The sequence below is a fragment of the Callithrix jacchus genome, chromosome 14 (genome assembly GCF_049354715.1).
Source record: "Callithrix jacchus isolate 240 chromosome 14, calJac240_pri, whole genome shotgun sequence".
NCBI lineage: Eukaryota > Metazoa > Chordata > Mammalia > Primates > Cebidae > Callithrix > Callithrix jacchus.
In genome coordinates this window covers 90,515,798-90,533,383 of record NC_133515.1, presented here as the reverse complement: position 1 = coordinate 90,533,383, position 17,586 = coordinate 90,515,798, and the positions used below count along the sequence as shown (strand labels likewise).

The 17,586-nt window shown below is 37.7% G+C and overlaps 1 protein-coding gene across 7 annotated transcripts in view; it reads left to right on the top strand.

Moving 5' to 3' along the window:
- Positions 1-17,586, top strand: part of NCOA1 (nuclear receptor coactivator 1) — a 290,014-nt gene that overhangs the window by 205,297 nt on the left and 67,131 nt on the right. For all 7 annotated transcript variants that reach the window (XM_078349811.1, XM_078349815.1, XM_078349814.1 and 4 more), the window contains 3 exons: positions 6,910-7,050; positions 14,130-14,277; positions 15,591-16,911. In XM_078349811.1, coding sequence (XP_078205937.1) covers positions 6,910-7,050; positions 14,130-14,277; positions 15,591-16,911 — 1,610 coding nt within the window. The remainder of the gene's footprint in view (positions 1-6,909; positions 7,051-14,129; positions 14,278-15,590; positions 16,912-17,586) is intronic.

The window sequence follows — 17,586 nt, the reverse complement described above, 5'->3', positions numbered from 1 at the left end:
ATACAGATGGGTTTTGACTTTTTATTCAATTTTCCTTTCTGTGTCTTTGATTGGGGCATTTAATCCATTTAAATTCAGGATTAATATTGATATTTGTGAGTTTAATATTGTTGTTTAATGCTAGCTGGCTGTTTTGCCCATTAGTTGATATAGATTCTTCATTATGGAGATACTCTTTATCTTTTGTTAAGTTTTGGGGATGACTGATATTGGTTGTTCCTTTCTGTGTATAGCACTTCTTTCAAAAGCTCTTGTAAAGCAGGCCTGGTGGTGGTGAAATATCTGTGTGCTTACTTGTTTGTGAAAAATTTTATTTTTCCTTCATTTATAAAGCTCAGTTTGGCTGGATATGAGATTCTGGGTTGAAAATTCTTTTCTTTGAGGATGTTGAGTATTGACCCTCACTCTTCTAATTTGTAAGGTTTCTGCTGAGAGATCTGCTGTGAGTCTGATAGGCTTCCCTTTATGGGTAACCTGCCCCTTCTCTCTAGCTGCCCTTAGAATTTTCTCCTTTATTTCAACCCTGGTGAATCTAACAATTATGTGTCTTGGGGTTGCTCTACTTGAGGAATATCTTTATGGTGGTCTCTGTATTACCTGGAGTTGAATATTGTTCTACCTTCCTAGGTTGGGAAAGTTTTCCTGAATAATATCCTAAAGAATATTTTCCAGCTTGGATTTATTCTCTTCATAACATTCAGATACACCTATCAAACATAAATTAGGTCTTTTCACATATCCCATATTTCTTGGAGACTTAGCTCATTCCTTTTTACTCTTTCTTCTCTAATCTTGTCTTCTCATTTCATTTCATTAAGTTGGGCTTCAACCTCTGATATCCTTTCTTCTGCTTGATCAATTCAACTGTTAAAACCTATGCATACTTCACACAGTTCTCACATTGTATTCTTCAGTTCCATTAATTCATTTATATTCCTCTCTAAATTGTCTATTCTCATTTGAATTTCATCAAAATTTTTTCAAAGTTCTTAGTTTCTTTGCATTGGGTTAGAATATGTTCTTTTAACTTACAGAAGTTTCTTATCATCCACCTTCTGAAGCCTACTTCTGTTAAGGGAAGGCACTCGTTCTCCATCAGGCCTTGTTCCCTTGTTGATGAGGAACTGTGATCCCCTGTAGAGGGAGAGGCATTCTGATTTTGGGTATTCTCAACCTTTTTAGGCTGGTTTCTTCTCATCATTATAAATTTATCCATCTGTCATCTTTGTAATTACTGACTTTCTAATTAGGTCTCTGAGTGGATGTCCAACTTGTTAATTCCCAGTGCTGGAATCTGAGCAACCCACTGCGCCAGCTAAAACAGCGGTGTTAAGATTGATGGTGCTTTTCTGCCCGGGAATCTCTGGTCTGGCTTCCTTCTTGAGTTCGTCCTTCAATCAGCTGAATAGGCGACTCTGCCTTCCCGGAGCTCCAAATGTCGGCCAAAAGGGGACCCAGTCCCGTTTACTCTGCACCAAGAACTGACGCACTGAGGTGCCGGCAAAACCACCGTGCTGGCCACAAGAGTTGTGCTGGTGACCCCTGGGGCTCCTCTGCTGGGAATCTCCTGGTCCGTGAGCAACAAAAATTTATCTGAAAGTGTGGCATCCTCTCATTCTCTGTGCTTTCACTGGGAGCTACAATCACAAGCTGCTAGTGATCAGCCATCTTGGATCTCTCTCTCCAAGAGCTTATCAGTTTCAGGAGATTTTGGGCTGAGACAATGGGGTCTTCTAGATATACAGTCATGTTGTCTGCAAATAGAGACAATTTGACTTCCTCCTTTGCTATTCGAATACCCTTTATTTCTTTTTCTTGCCTGATTGCTCTGGCTAGAACTGCCAGTACTATATTGAATAGGAGTGGTGAGAGAGGGCATCCTTGTCTAGTGCCAGATTTCAAAGGGAATGCTTCCAGTTTTTGCCCATTCAGTATGATATTGGCTGTTGGTTTGTCATAAATAGTTTTTATTATTTTGAGATACATTCCATCAATACCTAGTTTATTAAGGGTTTTTAGCATAAAGGGCTGTTGAATTTTGTCAAAGGCCTTCTCTCCATCAATTGAGATAATCATGTGGTTTTTGGTTTTGGTTCTGTTTATGTGGTGAATTACGTTTATAGACTTGCGTATGTTGAACCAGCCTTGCATCCCCGGGATGAATCCTACTTGATTATGATGGATAAGCTTTTTAATATGCTATTGCATTCAGCTTGCCAGTATTTTCTTGAAGATTTTTGCATCTATGTTCATCATGAATATTGGCCTGAAGTTTTCTTTTCTTGCTGAGTCTCTGCCGGGTTTTGGTATCAGGATGATATCGGTCTCATAAAATGATTTGGGAAGGATTCCCTCTTTTTGGATTATTTGGAATAGTTTCAGAAGGAATGGTACTAGCTCCTCTTTGTGTGTTTGGTAGAATTTGGCTGTGAACCCATCTGGACCTGGGCTTTTTTTGGGTGGTAGGCTCTTAATTGCTGCCTCAACTGCAGACCTCGTTATTGGTCTATTCAGGGTTTCAACTTCTTCCTGGTTTAGGCTTGGGAGGATGCAAGTATCCAGGAATTTATCCATTTCTTCCAGGTTTACTAGTTTATGTGCATAGAGTTGTTTGTAATAATCTCCAATGATGGTTTGAATTTCTGTGGAATCTGTGGTGATACCCCTTTATCATTTTTTATTGCATCTATTTGATTATTCTCTCTTTTCTATTTTATTAATCTGGCTAGTGGTCTATTTTCTTGATCTTTTCAAAAAACCAGCTCTTGGATTTATTGATTTTTGAAGGGTTTTTTGTGTTTCTATCTCCTTTAGTTCTGCTCTGATCTTAGTTATTTCTTGTCTTCTGCTAGGTTTTGAGTTTTTTTGATCTTGCTCCTCTAGCTCTTTCAATTTTGATGATAGGGTGTCAATTTTGGATCTCTCCACTCTTCTCATGTGGGTACTTATTGCTATATAGTTTCCTCTAGAGACTGCTTTAAATGTGTCCCAGAGATTCTGGTATGTTGTGTCTTCGTTCTCATTGGTTTCAAAGAACATATTTATTTCTGTCTTCATTTCACTGTTTTTCCAGTCAACATTCAAGAGCCAGTTATTCAGTTTCAATGAAGCTGTGGGGTTCTGAGTTAGTTTCTGAATTCTGAGTCCTAACTTGATTGCACTGTGGTCTGAGAGACTGTTTGTTATGATTTTAGTTGTTTTATATTTCCTGAGGAGTGATTTACTTCCAATTATATGGTCAATTTTCGAGTATGTATGATGTGGTGCTGAGAAGAATGTATATTCTGTGGATTTGGGGTGTAGAGTTCTGTAAATGTCTATTAAGTTTGCTTGGTCCAGGTCTGAGTTCAAGTCCTGGATATCCTTGTTAATTTTCTGTCTGGTTGATCTGTCTAATATTGACAATGGGGTGTTAAAGTCTCCAGTATTATTGTGTGGGAGTCTGAGTCTCTTTGTAAGTCATTAAGAACTTGCCTTATGTATCTGGGTGCTCCTGTATTGGGTGCATATATATTTAGGATCATTAGCTCTTCTTGTTGTATTGATCCTTTTACCATTATGTAATGTCCTTCTTTGTCTCTTTTAATCTTTGTTGCTTTAAAGTCTATTTTATCAGAGACGAGAACTGCAACTCCTGCTTTTTTTTGTTCTCCATTTGCTTCGTAAATCTTCCTCCATCCCTTTATTTTGAGCCTTTGTGTATCCTTGCATGTGAGATGGGTTTTCTGGATACAGCACACCAATGGGTTTTGGCTTTTTATCCAGTTTGCCAGTCTGTGTCTTTTGATTGGGGCATTTAGCCCATTTACATTTAGGGTTAATATTGTTATGTGTAAATTTGATCCTGCCATTTTGATGCTAGCGGGCTGTTTTGCCCATTAGTTGATGCAGTTTCTTCATTGTGTTGATGCTCTTTAGCATTTGGTATGTTTTTGGAGTGGCTGGTACTGGTTGTTTTTTTCTATGTGTAGTGCCTCTTTCAGGAGCTCTTATAAAGCAGGCCTGGTGGTGATGAAATCTCTGAGTACTTGCTTGTTCACAAAGGATTTTAGTTTTCCTTCACTTATGAAGCTGAGTTTGGCTGGATATGAAATTCTGGGTTGAAAGTTATTTTCTTTAAGGATGTTGAATATTGGCCCCACTCTCTTCTGGCTTGTGGGGTTTCTACTGAGAGATCTGCTGTGAGTCTGATGGGCTTCCCTTTGTGGGTGACCCGGCCTTTCTCTCTGGCTGTCCTTAGCATTTTCTTCTTCATTTCAACCATGGTGAATCTGACAATTATGTGCCTGGGGGTTGCTCTTATTGTGGAATATATTTGTGGTGTTTTCTGTATTTCCTGGACTTGAATATTGGCCTGCCTTGCTAGGTTGGGGAAGTTTTCCTGGATGATATCCTGAAGAATATTTTCCAGCTTGAATTCATTGTCTCCGTCACATTCAGGTACACCTATCAAACGTAGATTAGGTCTTTTCACATAGTCCCGTATTTCTTGAAGACTTGTTCATTCCTTTTTCCCTTTTTTTTCTAATCTTGCCTTCTCCTTTTATTTCATTAAGTTGATCTTCGACCTCTGATATCCTTTCTTCTGCTTTGTCAATTCAGCTGTTGAAACTTGTGCATGCTTCGTGAAGGTCTCGTGTTGTGTTTTTGAGCTCCATCAGTTCACTTATCTTTCTCTCTAAGTTGTCTATTCTTGTTAGCATTTCATCAAATATTTTTTTCAAGCTTCTTAGTTTCTTTGCATTGGGTTAGAACATGTTCTTTTACCTCACAGAAGTTTATTATTACCCACCTTCTGAAGCCTGATTCTGTCAATTCATCACACTCATTCTCCATCCAGCCTTGTTCCCTTGCTGGTGAGGAGTTGTGATCCCTTGTAGGAGGAGAGGTGTTCTGGTTTCGACTGCTTTCATCCTTTTTGCACTGGTTTCTTCCCATCTTTGTGGATTCATCCACCTGTCGTCTTTGCAGTTGTTGACTTTCAGATTGGGTCTCTGAGTGGACATCCAGTTTGTTGATGATGAAGTTATTTTCTTCTGTTTCTTAGTTTTCCTTCTAACAGTCTGGTCCATTTGCAGTAGGACTGCTGAGGTCCAGTCCAGGCCCTGCTTGCCTTGGGATCACCTGCAGCGGCTGCAGAACAGTAACAGTTACTGCCAGTTTCTTCTTTCTGCTATCTTTGTCCCAGTAGGATACCCACCAAATGTCAGTCTGATCAGTCCTTTGTGAGGTGACTCTTTGGATATACTGGGGTCAGGGAGCTGCTTGAGGAGACAGTCTATCCTTTATAGAAGCTCAAGTGCTGAGCTGTGATCTCTGTTGTTCATTTAGAGCTGCTTGGCAGGTACGTTTAAGTCTGCTGCAGCAGAACTCATAAACCCACTTTTTTCCCCCCCCAGGTGCTCTGTCCCAGGTAGTTAGGGCTTTATTTATGAGTTTCTGTTGTGCTGCTGCCTTTTTATCAGAGCGGCCCTGCCCAGCGAGGAGCCAGCCTAGTCACTGTCTGCCTGCAGAGGCTTTGCTGAGCTGCTGTGGGCTCCTCCCAGCTGCCATGTGAACTTCCCTGCAGTCCTGTTTATACAGGTGTAGTTAGAACTGCCTCAGCAAAGCCAGCCCACCTCTGTAATGGCGGACTCTCTCTGTAATGGCAGGTTGCCCCAGCAATGGCGGACTACCTCCATAGTGGTGGAGTGCCTCGGTAATGGCAGACACCCCTCCTTCACAGAGCTGGACCTTCCCACGTTCAGCTGTGCTGCTGTGAAACTCTCAACCCAGGGCATTTCCAATTGCTGTTTTTTTGTTGGGCTGGGACAAGCCAAGCCTGATCACCTAGCTCCCTGCCTCAGAGCCTTTTTTTTTAGTTGAATGCTTGACTCTCTCTCAGATGTTTCAGTTGCCTGTTGAAAAGGTGCCAGGATCTGTGTGATTTGCCGTGTGGCTACCCGCTGTGCTGGCTGAAACAGCAGTGCTGAGATTCACTGTGTTTTTTTGCCTGGGAATCTCCTGGCCTGGCTCCCTGTTTCAGTCCCCTTTTTAATCAGATGAATGGGTGACTCTGCCTTCCCGGAGCTCCAATCACCAGCTAAAACAGTGCCCGGACTTGTGTATTTTGTATGAAGAACCGCCACCCCGGGGCGCTGGCAAAGCAGCCGCGCCAGCCAAACCAGCTGTGCTGGTGACCCATGGGGCTCCTCTGCCTGGGAATCTCCTGGTCTGTTGGCAATAAAAATTTGTTTGGAAATGCGGCATCCACTCACCCTCTGTGCTTTCACTGGGAGCTGCAATCCTGAGCTGCTCCTGATCGGCCATCTTGGATCCAACCTGCCTAGCAAATCTTAATGTTCTCACTTACCATTTTCTGATTTAACTTGCTATTTGCCTTCAGTCTTTTGGTTAATCTTAAATACAGTATTGCCTACTAAACACAGCCCAGCAAAGGGTAGAAAGGAAAAGGCTTGCTTTTCTCATATTCTTTACTCATAAATACTTTACTTAGTAATTAGAAATTAATTTAAACCAAACAGTATACTTCATCTTTGTCTCTTCTTTCCAGTCAGTCATCAGTATACAGAGAACAGAATCCAGAGACCAAGCCAGAGCAATTTGAACTGGATTAGTCTCAGTAGTGTCAGGTCATTATGATATGACTTTAATCCTTGACTATAATTGAATTTTAGAGTATGATATACTAGGACGTAACACATTCCAAGACCAAAACAATTTTTATGTCAATAACATAGTTCATAACTATATGTAATAAAAATTAATGGTGCTTTTTAATACTTTTAACACTTGTTTATTGAGTATTTGGAAAGAAAGAATATTTCTCAGACGCAGTTGTTCGTTTTGAAACATGGATGATTTACATAAAGAGGGTGTTATAAATATAAACTTTTATTTTTTGTACAGGTAAAATCATCTCTATTGACACTAGTTCCCTGAGAGCTGCTGGCAGAACTGGCTGGGAAGATTTAGTGAGGAAGTGCATTTATGCTTTTTTCCAACCTCAGGGCAGAGAGCCATCTTATGCCAGACAACTGTTCCAAGAAGGTATAGTTCTCTCTCTCGATTATTTTCATTAACCTTTATCTTTACTGATATTTGAATAGTTTATATAGAACTTATGGCTTGATAAGTATTTTCTCCAAATTATAGTTTTTGTAATAATCAGTTTTAGGAAAGGAAGAAATGGGTAAGCAAAGTAATTCATGAGTGGATCCTGAAATTTGGAATACACGTTCTAAAGAACAGGATGTTGTGTGGTGGTCACTCATTCATTCATTCATTCATTCAGCAGGCATATATCAAGTTCCCAATATACACAGAACACTATATAAGGTGCCAGGGATACAATAACTAAGAAACAAGGTTTTGCCCTTAAAGAGCTTATTACACAGTAGGAAGATATATGACAACCCTAAAGATCAGTGTGATGTGGGATATGATAGAACCATAATCAAAGAAGAAAAAAATTAATTCTGACTTGAAGAATTAAGGATGAATTCAGAGAAGAAGTAATATTTTGTTTGGCTCTTAAAGATCATTCCCGGAATGTCAGAGGTCTTCTGGATAACACAGAGATCAGTATCATGCATGTTTACTTCATGACCCTTGCAGCACCTGTATCTCCTGACTCAGGTTGAAATTTCAAGTCAAAAAATACATCCTATGAAATTATTAATTACTGCATAGCTGCTGGGTCTTAGCATCATGGGAGTATAAGATATGTATATTCCCTGCCCTCAAGAAACTTAACAGTACTACAAGAAAGGTAGGAAAGGTTATTTGAGAATTAAGGTCAGAAAGTTTACAGAAGTTCAGAATTAAAGGGTTTTGATGCACATTAAAAACATTGTCATTTAATTCTGGTAGCCTAACATTCTCTTCCTAGTGAAATTTAATCTCTAATCTCTAGATAGTTTCTTTGGTAAGAATCTCTTTGTATGGCTATTCCTAAAAAACAATTTAAAAATATTTTTCATTATTTCATCATTCTAAATTTTTTTTTTAATTTTTTATTGGATTATAGGTTTTGGGGTACATGAGCAGAGCATGCAAGACAGTTGCGTAGGTACACACATGGCAGTGTGCTTTGCTTTTCTTCTCCCCTTCACCCACATTTGGCATTTCTCCCCAGGTTTTTAACATTTTTCTGGTAATGTTAGATTTCCTAAGTTTACAGATGATTTTCCATTCGTTACATTTTAGATCAACTGCTTCCTAGTGATATGTGGAGGAAGTAGTTTGATTTTTTTCTTTTTCCGGGAAGCCATCTATATAAATATCACAATCTGGGTATTGCTGGAACAGCTTCATACATACTAGTGTTTCTCTAGTGGCCTCTTTACTAGACCTATACCACCCCCTAAGATTATATCTCACTGGGTAGAGCCCAGAATTTTTTAAAAAGTTTCCCAGGCACTCTGAAAGGGTAGCCAGGTTTGGAAAACCATTACAATAAGTTACTAATGCCATCCACTGTATGTGAACTTTGTGACTTCCTCTACCAAGAGTGACGCTTCTCTTTTGCATAGGTTTGGGACTCAGAGCACTGTCTCCACTCATTGCCTAAAGTTCTCAAATATGTAGTACTTCTGATTTTTGCCTTAAGTTTAAGTTGGGCCTTCCAAGTCTTCACTTAAAAGATTTATTTGCCTGTAACTTATGTATATTTTCACCAAGGCAAAGCAGATCTAGCTTACTGTCTCATTATCCAAATGACTAGGCTCCCCATAGATGTGATTAGGCCACAATTGAAGATTTCTAAACCTTCAACAGTATTCCCCATAAAATAGATTGATTAAAGTATAAGTAATTAGTTTGTCATTATTATATAAACTGAAATAATTTAGAGTAAAATTTAAAGAATTATAAGTATAATCCAATACCTCTTCCCCATTAGTAATTTTTTAATGTCCCCTCATTCTGCTTTTTTTAGGGAAAAAAAGATTCTCAATAGAAATAACTTGTATTGTTCTTGTATTGTCCAGAGTTCTCATGACTGAATCCAGTGTTTTGGAGATTCTAAACAACCTGACAAACAGGTTTCATGGATTTAGCACAGCTTTCTCCGATATTTTCTGTTCTGCAGTATCTAGCCAGATATGAGAAATGTGGTCAATGAAGCACTTTCATGAGAATCACATGTTAAATTAAAATATGTGATTAATATTAAAATATCAGATGAACACCTGCTGAATTAAAATATCAGATGAACACCCTCCCAGATATCTTAACAAACCTTAAAGATAATGCTTAAGTTTGACAACCATTGGTCCATCGAGATTGGAGAGGGGTGTAATTTGCATTTGCAGTTTTCTTGCTGCCTTTTCACTTAGGGACAGTATAAAAAGAGTGAGACAAATTATGCACCATATTCTTGATTTTATGTAGAACTTTACAGTGATTGATAGTTAGGCAGGAAAAGTTTGTCCTCCATCTGTTATCTTTTTTCCTGCCCATTAACTTACTCTTTGAAGGCAGCAACTAGTCTAAAATCCTAATATGCATTAAAATTTCTAGTTTCAGTTTTGTTTGTTAGCTGCTTTTGACAGAGTCAACTCATAAACTGCTGTCAAAGAGAGTTTGCCGTTTTCCAGAATCAAGTTTGAAAACACATTTTGGTCAAAGAATATTTGAGAACTATCCAGCATGAATTAGATTAAAGCCATGGTTTTATATTGAGATTGGGGAGAAATATGGGTATCAGGATCACTTGAGGAACTTTTTAAACTAGGAGAAGATCCATGCAAGTGCGCATAGTTTAGAAAAAGTTCTCAGGTTCTGTTCAATTGAAAACTATTACTTCAAAGAAGTATCTAGGTTATAGTGCTTCTCAAGGTCCCTGATAAGATAGATTCATCTGGGGCAATTGTTAAACTAGATTTCTGGGCCCCACCCCATACTACTGAATCAGAGTCTATAGTCTAAGATGTTTACTTACAGAGAAATTTGTAAAATATGAACCTAGATTCTGCAAACTATTAATAACTATAACTAGGAAATTATGTTTTATGCTTAATCCCACTTTAAGGGATTTATAAGATATATGTGAGGTATCTAAGTTTCTGAGAAGTTCCATAATAAAACATTTTGTTACTGAGACTTTTTTTTCCCACAGAATACTTTTTTCTGGAGCACATCTATCAGCAGTTAATGCCATACAGTGGGAAATGTCAGGTTATATAACCTAGAAACTAGTTGTATGAAAGTTCTGTTTACATATATATAATGATATAATAGATAATCTTTTCTTATCTTTGAAATATCCCTGACATATTGTTATATTAAAAAAGTAGGTGGCTGGGCACCGTAGCCTGGAATCTCAGCCCATGGGAGGCCGAGACAGGCAGATTGCTTGAGCCCAGAAGTTCAAGACCAGTCTGGGCATCATGGCAAAACCTCATCTCTACAAAAAATAAAAATACAAAAATTAGCCAGGCTTGGTGGCATATAGCTATGGTTCTAGCTAGTCAGGAGGCTGAGGTGGGAGCATTGCTTGAGCCCAGGAATTCAAGACTTCAGTTAGCCTTGATTGTGCTACTGCACTCCAGGCTGGGTGACACAGTGAGACACTGTCCCCCTCCCCCAAAAAAAAGGTAGACCAAGAGGGCACAGCATATATAATATGATCATTTAGGTATCTATTTATCCAATTCTAGAAAATTAACAAAATTTTAACAGTTATCTCTGCATGGTAGAATTACAAATGACTTTACTTATTCTTTGTTCACCTGTCTATTAACTTCGTATTAAAATAAAGCTGTTTTCATCTTTTAAAAAATATAGTTAAGGCCAGGCATGGTGGCTCATGCCTGTAATCCCAGCATTTTGAGAGGCTGAGGTGGGAGCACAGGAGTTTGAGGCAGGCAGATCATCTGAAGTCAGGAGTTCAAGACCAGCCTGGCCAACATGGCAAAACCCTGTCTCTACTAAAAATACAAAAATTAGCCGAGCACGGTGGCACACGCCTATAATCCCAGCTACTCAGGAGTCTGAAGCAGGAGAATCACTTGAACCCGGGAGGTGGAGGTTGCAGTTAGCTGAGATCGCGCCACTACACTCTAACCTGGGTGACAGAGTGAGACCCTGTCTCAAAAAAACTGGAAGGGGTTTAGGTATTAAGTTTGGACGCATTGCTATAAAACATAAAGTATCCATATTAATGATTAATTAGAATGTTCTTTGAGACTTGTGTAATGTGGTTAAGTCCACGGTCCATGTAACAATTAACTGAAAATCTTTTTATGTCAAACTTTGTTAAAAATATTTAAAATATGAGTTTACTGTCCTCTTGTGATTTTGATATAATAAATAGAGTTCACTCAATGGTGATTAAAAATTTTTAAATATCTAGGGGTAATTATTTTTTCTGTACCTAACAATTTTTTAATTCTTTTTTTTTTGCATATATTTAGGTGACTGCCACAAAGAAAAATAAATTTCTACCAGCATTGACCCATAGTACCCTGCCACACATTTTATACCTGCCTATTTTGTTAATATCAGTAAGGCGTGCTTGTTTGGGGTTATCTCAGCACCAAATTGGGAGGGATCAAAAACCCAAAAAGCTTTGCTTCTACAGCTGCTGTAACCAGGGAAAATTTAATGATTCCTTTGCTTTGTAGCTCTGTTGAGGCCTATTCTAGGGGAAAAAAAAACAAAAAGCAAAAACAGCTGTCACGTTAAAGGTTCTCTGGAAGGATTCTGAGGTGTCAATAACAGTCCTTCAATAATATCTGTCCCCCCTAAGTGTTCCAAAAAGTTTAGAAATGGACACAGGAATCAGAGATTAAAATACTAGCTGTAAAGATGACAAAATTAGGTCAGAAAACCAGGCCAAGACCTATAATCAAAATGAGATTCCAAAACTAAACCTTGAAACCCACTTAAAGGAAAATTTGTTGTGTAGAGCAAATGTTTATTGAACCATCTCTGTGAAGAGCTGTGGCTACCTTACTCATCTCTTAATTCAAAGTATTAGTGATTGTTATACAGGGTTAGCTGTTGCCGTAAATGGTGTCTAGGGATTAACTGTGTGTATGACTCAGAACATAAGTACTTTGGAAGCTGCATATTTCTTGTTTTTTTTTTTTCCCTTTGATGTTTATTGAGGAAATATTCATTATAATACCTGCTATGTACTCCATGCTAGGCTTCATGCTAGATATTATCTTACATTGTTATTGGCTCAATTTCAGTAATGAGTAAAGTGAGATGGGTGAAGGTTAATTTGCATTAAGGCTTAAACTTGTAAATGACAGTGAAAGGTCAAGCCTGAATGTGACTCCTACACTCTTACTCTTTTTGTTGATGTATGCTGCCTTCCTTTTACCTCTTCATCTGAACAATTAAGCACCAGAATTTTAGTTAACTGGAGAGTCTTGCTGAATTCTAATTAATTGAAATTTTACCATATTAAATATTGCCTTTTTCTCATTTCTAAGAATGGCTGAATGAATTATAAAATGCTGAATCTTAGTCCACACATTCTCATCCAAAACAAATAATCTGACTTCAAAACATAAAGTGTGGTAATTTTCTTGTATTCAATTAATAGGATTCCCGAAATTCAGGAACTTCTCCTAGTTTAGATACATTATATTTAGTAACTATGCCAGTGATTTCACTGAAATTGCCAGATGGGTAAAGAATGTGATTGTCGGATGTAACTCTTATCCTTTTTAATTAAATTTATATTCTGGTTTTGGTACTTAGATATTATGGTATAGATTTACACCAAACTATACCTTTTTCAGTTGGTACTGTATACACAGGACAATAAGAACATGTTTTGTTTACTTCAACTAACATGTAACTTCAAAAATTATTTATTAATTGGTAATTTTAAGCTTCTTTCGCATGTCCTTTAAAATGTAATCAAAGCCCCTTCTGAAATGTTTTTAAAAATTGGACTAACCTTTTTCACAGGCTAAATTATAACATTCGTTTGTGGTAGTACTCACTCTTTCTTAAAATAGAATTATATGATTTAAAATAGCAGTGATGTTTTATTACATAATAGTCTAGCATAGCCTTTACATATTTAATAAATACCTATGTGGTTAGAATTTTTTCTGCTGTTAGTAAAGCTTTAAGACAGAAGTAAATTATGCTGCTTATAAAGTGACTTGAATGCCTTAACTTAGTTTTTGTTCCTTATACTAATAACCATTGGCTTTATCTTAATTTGCTTACTAAACTTTAAAAATTCAGACATTAAAAATAGTACACACATTTTACACATATTTATAAATCTAATAATTTATCAAATGGGGCCTTAGTGATTCACATTCCTGAGTGAAAAAATTAAATTTGAATATTAGTTAAGGAAATCTGTTAGCTGATCAAAACTTAGTAAATTTTATGGTATATGAGTTACATCTTAGTAGAGCTGTTATTAAAAAATCATCCAGCAAAAGAGAAAACAAAATTTGTTAAAGATAATAATGAGAGTAAGAGGGGAGAAACATTTTTTTGGAATTTTAATGGAGACTTCATAAATTTGATGAGCTGCCCCCAGTATAGAGAAAGATTAAGGTTGGGCCAGGCGCAGTGGCTTATGCCTGTAATCACAGCACTTTGGGAGGCCAAGGTGGATCGATTGTTTGAGGTCAGGAGTTTGAGACCAGCCTGGCCAACATAGTGAAACCCTGCCTCTACTAAAAATACAAAAATTAGCCATGGTGGTGGGCGCCTGTAGTCCCAGCTACTTGGAAGACAGAGGCAGGAGAATTGCTTGAACCTGGGAGGCAGAGGTTGCAGTGAACTGAGATTGCACCATTGCACTACAGCGTGCGACAGAGCGAGACTCTGTGTCAGAAGGAAAAAAAAAAAAGATGATATTTCCCAGATTTGGGATTTCCTCATAATCATAACTTCTGTGAGGAGATACCCATTCAAGTATGACTAAATTAAAACCTGTCATCAAGTGGTATATTTCAACTGGAATCATCTTTCCTCCTCATGTCTGCTTTGTCTGAACTACTTTTTATTCTGAGTCTAAGCAGGCAGCAGTTGGGAGGGCATTTAAAATGAGGTTCTAAGTAGAAATAAATAAAGCCTGGTGACTTTAAAGCTAGTGTATAAGTATCAGAATTTTAACTAGGTTTCTCTTTTGTTTGAAACAGTGATGACCCGTGGCACTGCCTCCAGCCCCTCCTATAGATTCATATTGAATGATGGGACAATGCTTAGTGCCCACACCAAGTGTAAACTTTGCTACCCTCAAAGTCCAGATATGCAACCTTTCATCATGGGAATTCATATCATCGACAGGTACTACTTATTTGGAGAGCTTCATATGAAATAAGCCAGTTCACATATCTCTTCTCAGGGAAATTTTTTATATTCTTGATGGCTAGAAAGCAGAAATTCTAAATTAGGCACAAAACTAGTATGATGAGTACATATAATTAATATATCCATATTGAGTTTTATAGTTTTATCATGTAATAGCTTTGTTGTTCATAAAGGGAGATAGGAAAACTGCATCTGAAAATATGCTTTTTAGAGGATAAAACCAAAAGATGGCTAAAAATTTATAGCATTTCATATGTGAATCTTATAAGAGATTTCAAAGTTGGTTAACGTTGTTATTGTTATTTTTATTTTTGAAAATATTTTATTTTCATTAGGGCATACTTGGTGGCTCCTGAGTTCAAGCTGGCAATTTCTCACAGAAATTACAAATCATTAAACCATCAACTTGAGATTTTTTTAATGCCATTGCCTCTAATTTGTTCCCCCCCAAGTATGTTTTACACTGATATATGGTAAATTCATGAAACTGTTCTTTTATCCTGTGATTTATTCAAAATCCTACATTTACAATGGTTAAAATGTAGCATTAAAAGCAAAGACATTTCCCCTCACTTCATCTTTTTCTCATCTAATGTATTTGCTTATTAGAACATGGTAATGCCAGTCACAAATCTGTTGTCATAATTATGAATTTGAGTAAAGAACTCACTGAAAACCTGAATTCAGTATTCTGGTTTTTCTCTACTTTTAGTTTAAATTATGCTTGTGAGTGGAATTAGCACAGTTCTTTTTTCCATATTGTGATTTCTCTTTCAAAACATCTGCTATGTCTGCATATCACCCTTTTTAATTTTACATCAGCGACACAGTATTTTCCTTACCCAGTCTTCCTCTTTGGAGTTGAAATACTTAAAAGCTGTAACAGGAGTCATAAATAAGTATTTTATAACCAGAGGTGTGGGAAATTTCTTTTTCAACCAAAAATATTATTATAATGTTAATTGTGTGTATTAAGTTTAGAAGTGTTTAAAATAACATATATTGGATTTTTTCCAAAAACCAAGAAAAATTTCTTTTACATGTAACAGACCATTATCAAGTGTAAGAGTTGATAAGCCTTATTTCTTATTAAGTGATGCTAATATTTTGCAGTAGTTTTTCTTAATTTAAGAAACTGTCTTTTTCTTGATTTAAGATGATGCAGAAGCTCTTTACTTAATAGCTTGCATAGTATGAAATCAATGGTCTTGTTTTAGAATATGCATCATAAAAATATTTTAATAGAAACAAATGAAGATGTTTGAATAATGATTTCTTTTTCCCCCCAGGGAACACAGTGGGCTTTCTCCTCAAGATGACACTAATTCTGGAATGTCAATTCCCCGAGTAAACCCCTCGGTCAATCCTAATATCTCTCCAGCTCATGGTGTGGCTCGTTCATCCACATTGCCACCATCCAGCAGCAACATGGTATCTACCAGAATAAACCGTCAGCAGAGTTCAGACCTTCATAGCAGCAGTCACAGTAATTCTAGCAACAGCCAAGGAAGTTTTGGATGCTCACCTGGAAGTCAGATTGTAGCCACTGTTGCCTTAAACCAAGGACAGGCCAGTTCACAGAGCAGTAACCCCTCTTTAAACCTCAATAATTCTCCTATGGAAGGTACAGGAATATCCCTAGCACAGTTCATGTCTCCAAGAAGACAGGTTACTTCTGGATTGGCAACAAGGCCCAGGATGCCCAACAATTCCTTTCCTCCTAATATTTCAACATTAAGCTCTCCCGTTGGCATGACAAGTAGTGCCTGTAATAATAATAACCGATCTTATTCAAATATCCCAGTAACATCTTTACAGGGTATGAATGAAGGACCCAATAACTCCGTTGGCTTCTCTGCCAGTTCTCCAGTCCTCAGGCAGATAAGCTCACAGAATTCACCTAACAGATTAAATATACAACCAGCGAAAGCTGAGTCCAAAGATAACAAAGAGATTGCATCCATTTTAAATGAAATGATTCAATCTGACAACAGCTCTAGTGATGGCAAACCTCTGGATTCAGGGCTTCTGCATAACAGTGACAGACTCTCAGATGGAGACAGTAAGTACTCTCAAACCAGTCACAAACTAGTGCAGCTTTTGACAACAACTGCCGAACAGCAGTTACGGCATGCTGATATAGACACAAGCTGCAAAGATGTCCTGTCTTGCACAGGCACTTCCAATTCTGCCTCTGCTAACTCTTCAGGAGGTTCTTGCCCCTCCTCTCATAGCTCATTGACAGAGCGGCATAAAATTCTGCACCGGCTCCTACAGGAGGGTAGCCCCTCAGATATCACTACTTTGTCTGTCGAGCCTGATAAAAAGGACAGTGCATCTACTTCTGTGTCAGTGACTGGACAGGTACAAGGGAACTCCAGCATAAAACTGGAACTGGATGCTTCAAAGAAAAAAGAATCAAAAGACCATCAGCTCCTACGCTATCTTTTAGATAAAGATGAGAAAGATTTAAGATCAACTCCAAACCTGAGCCTGGATGATGTAAAGGTGAAAGTGGAAAAGAAAGAACAGATGGATCCTTGTAATACAAACCCAACCCCAATGACCAAACCTGCTCCTGAGGAAATAAAACTGGAGGCCCAGAGCCAGGTGGGTAACTGCTTATTTCATAGAATGGTCATTCCTAGTAATTATTTTTATTTATTCTGTTCCATCTATAGACCGGATACAAATTCATGCTATGTTCTATCCATTGGGCTTATATTAAGAAGTTAGTATGAATAATTGATCACAGGATGCCCTCAAAATTTTTCTTTCGAACTTCAGAAGGCTACAGTTTTAATTGAGAATTCTAAAAACGTAGATTCTTTCTCTATAAAATCAGAATTCACATCTTTAGACATTTAAAAAAATACCTTCCCCACCCCTTCCTCCCAGCCCTACCTATTGAATCTAACTCTCTAGGAATAAAACGTAGGTACCAAACCTAAATTTGGGAACCTCTTATGTAAATGAAGTGGGAGAGAAATGTAAGGGGGTGGACAAGGTTACCTAGTCTGGCTTGTTTTTATTTCCTTTGAAGCATTTCCTAAGGCTGTTTTCCTTTTCATCTGATTCTGACCACCCTCAGCCATCAGAGCATAGGGACTCAAATATTCTGGGTAATAGAATATTGCCCTTATATAACATGCCCTGAAGCAGAAATAAATAAAGACAAACCTTTCCATAAGTTGTTATGGATTAGAAATGTCTATGTTTAGAATGGGATGAAAGTGGTGTAAAAGTAAACAGGTACCTTCATTTATTGTATAATTGCTTATGGAC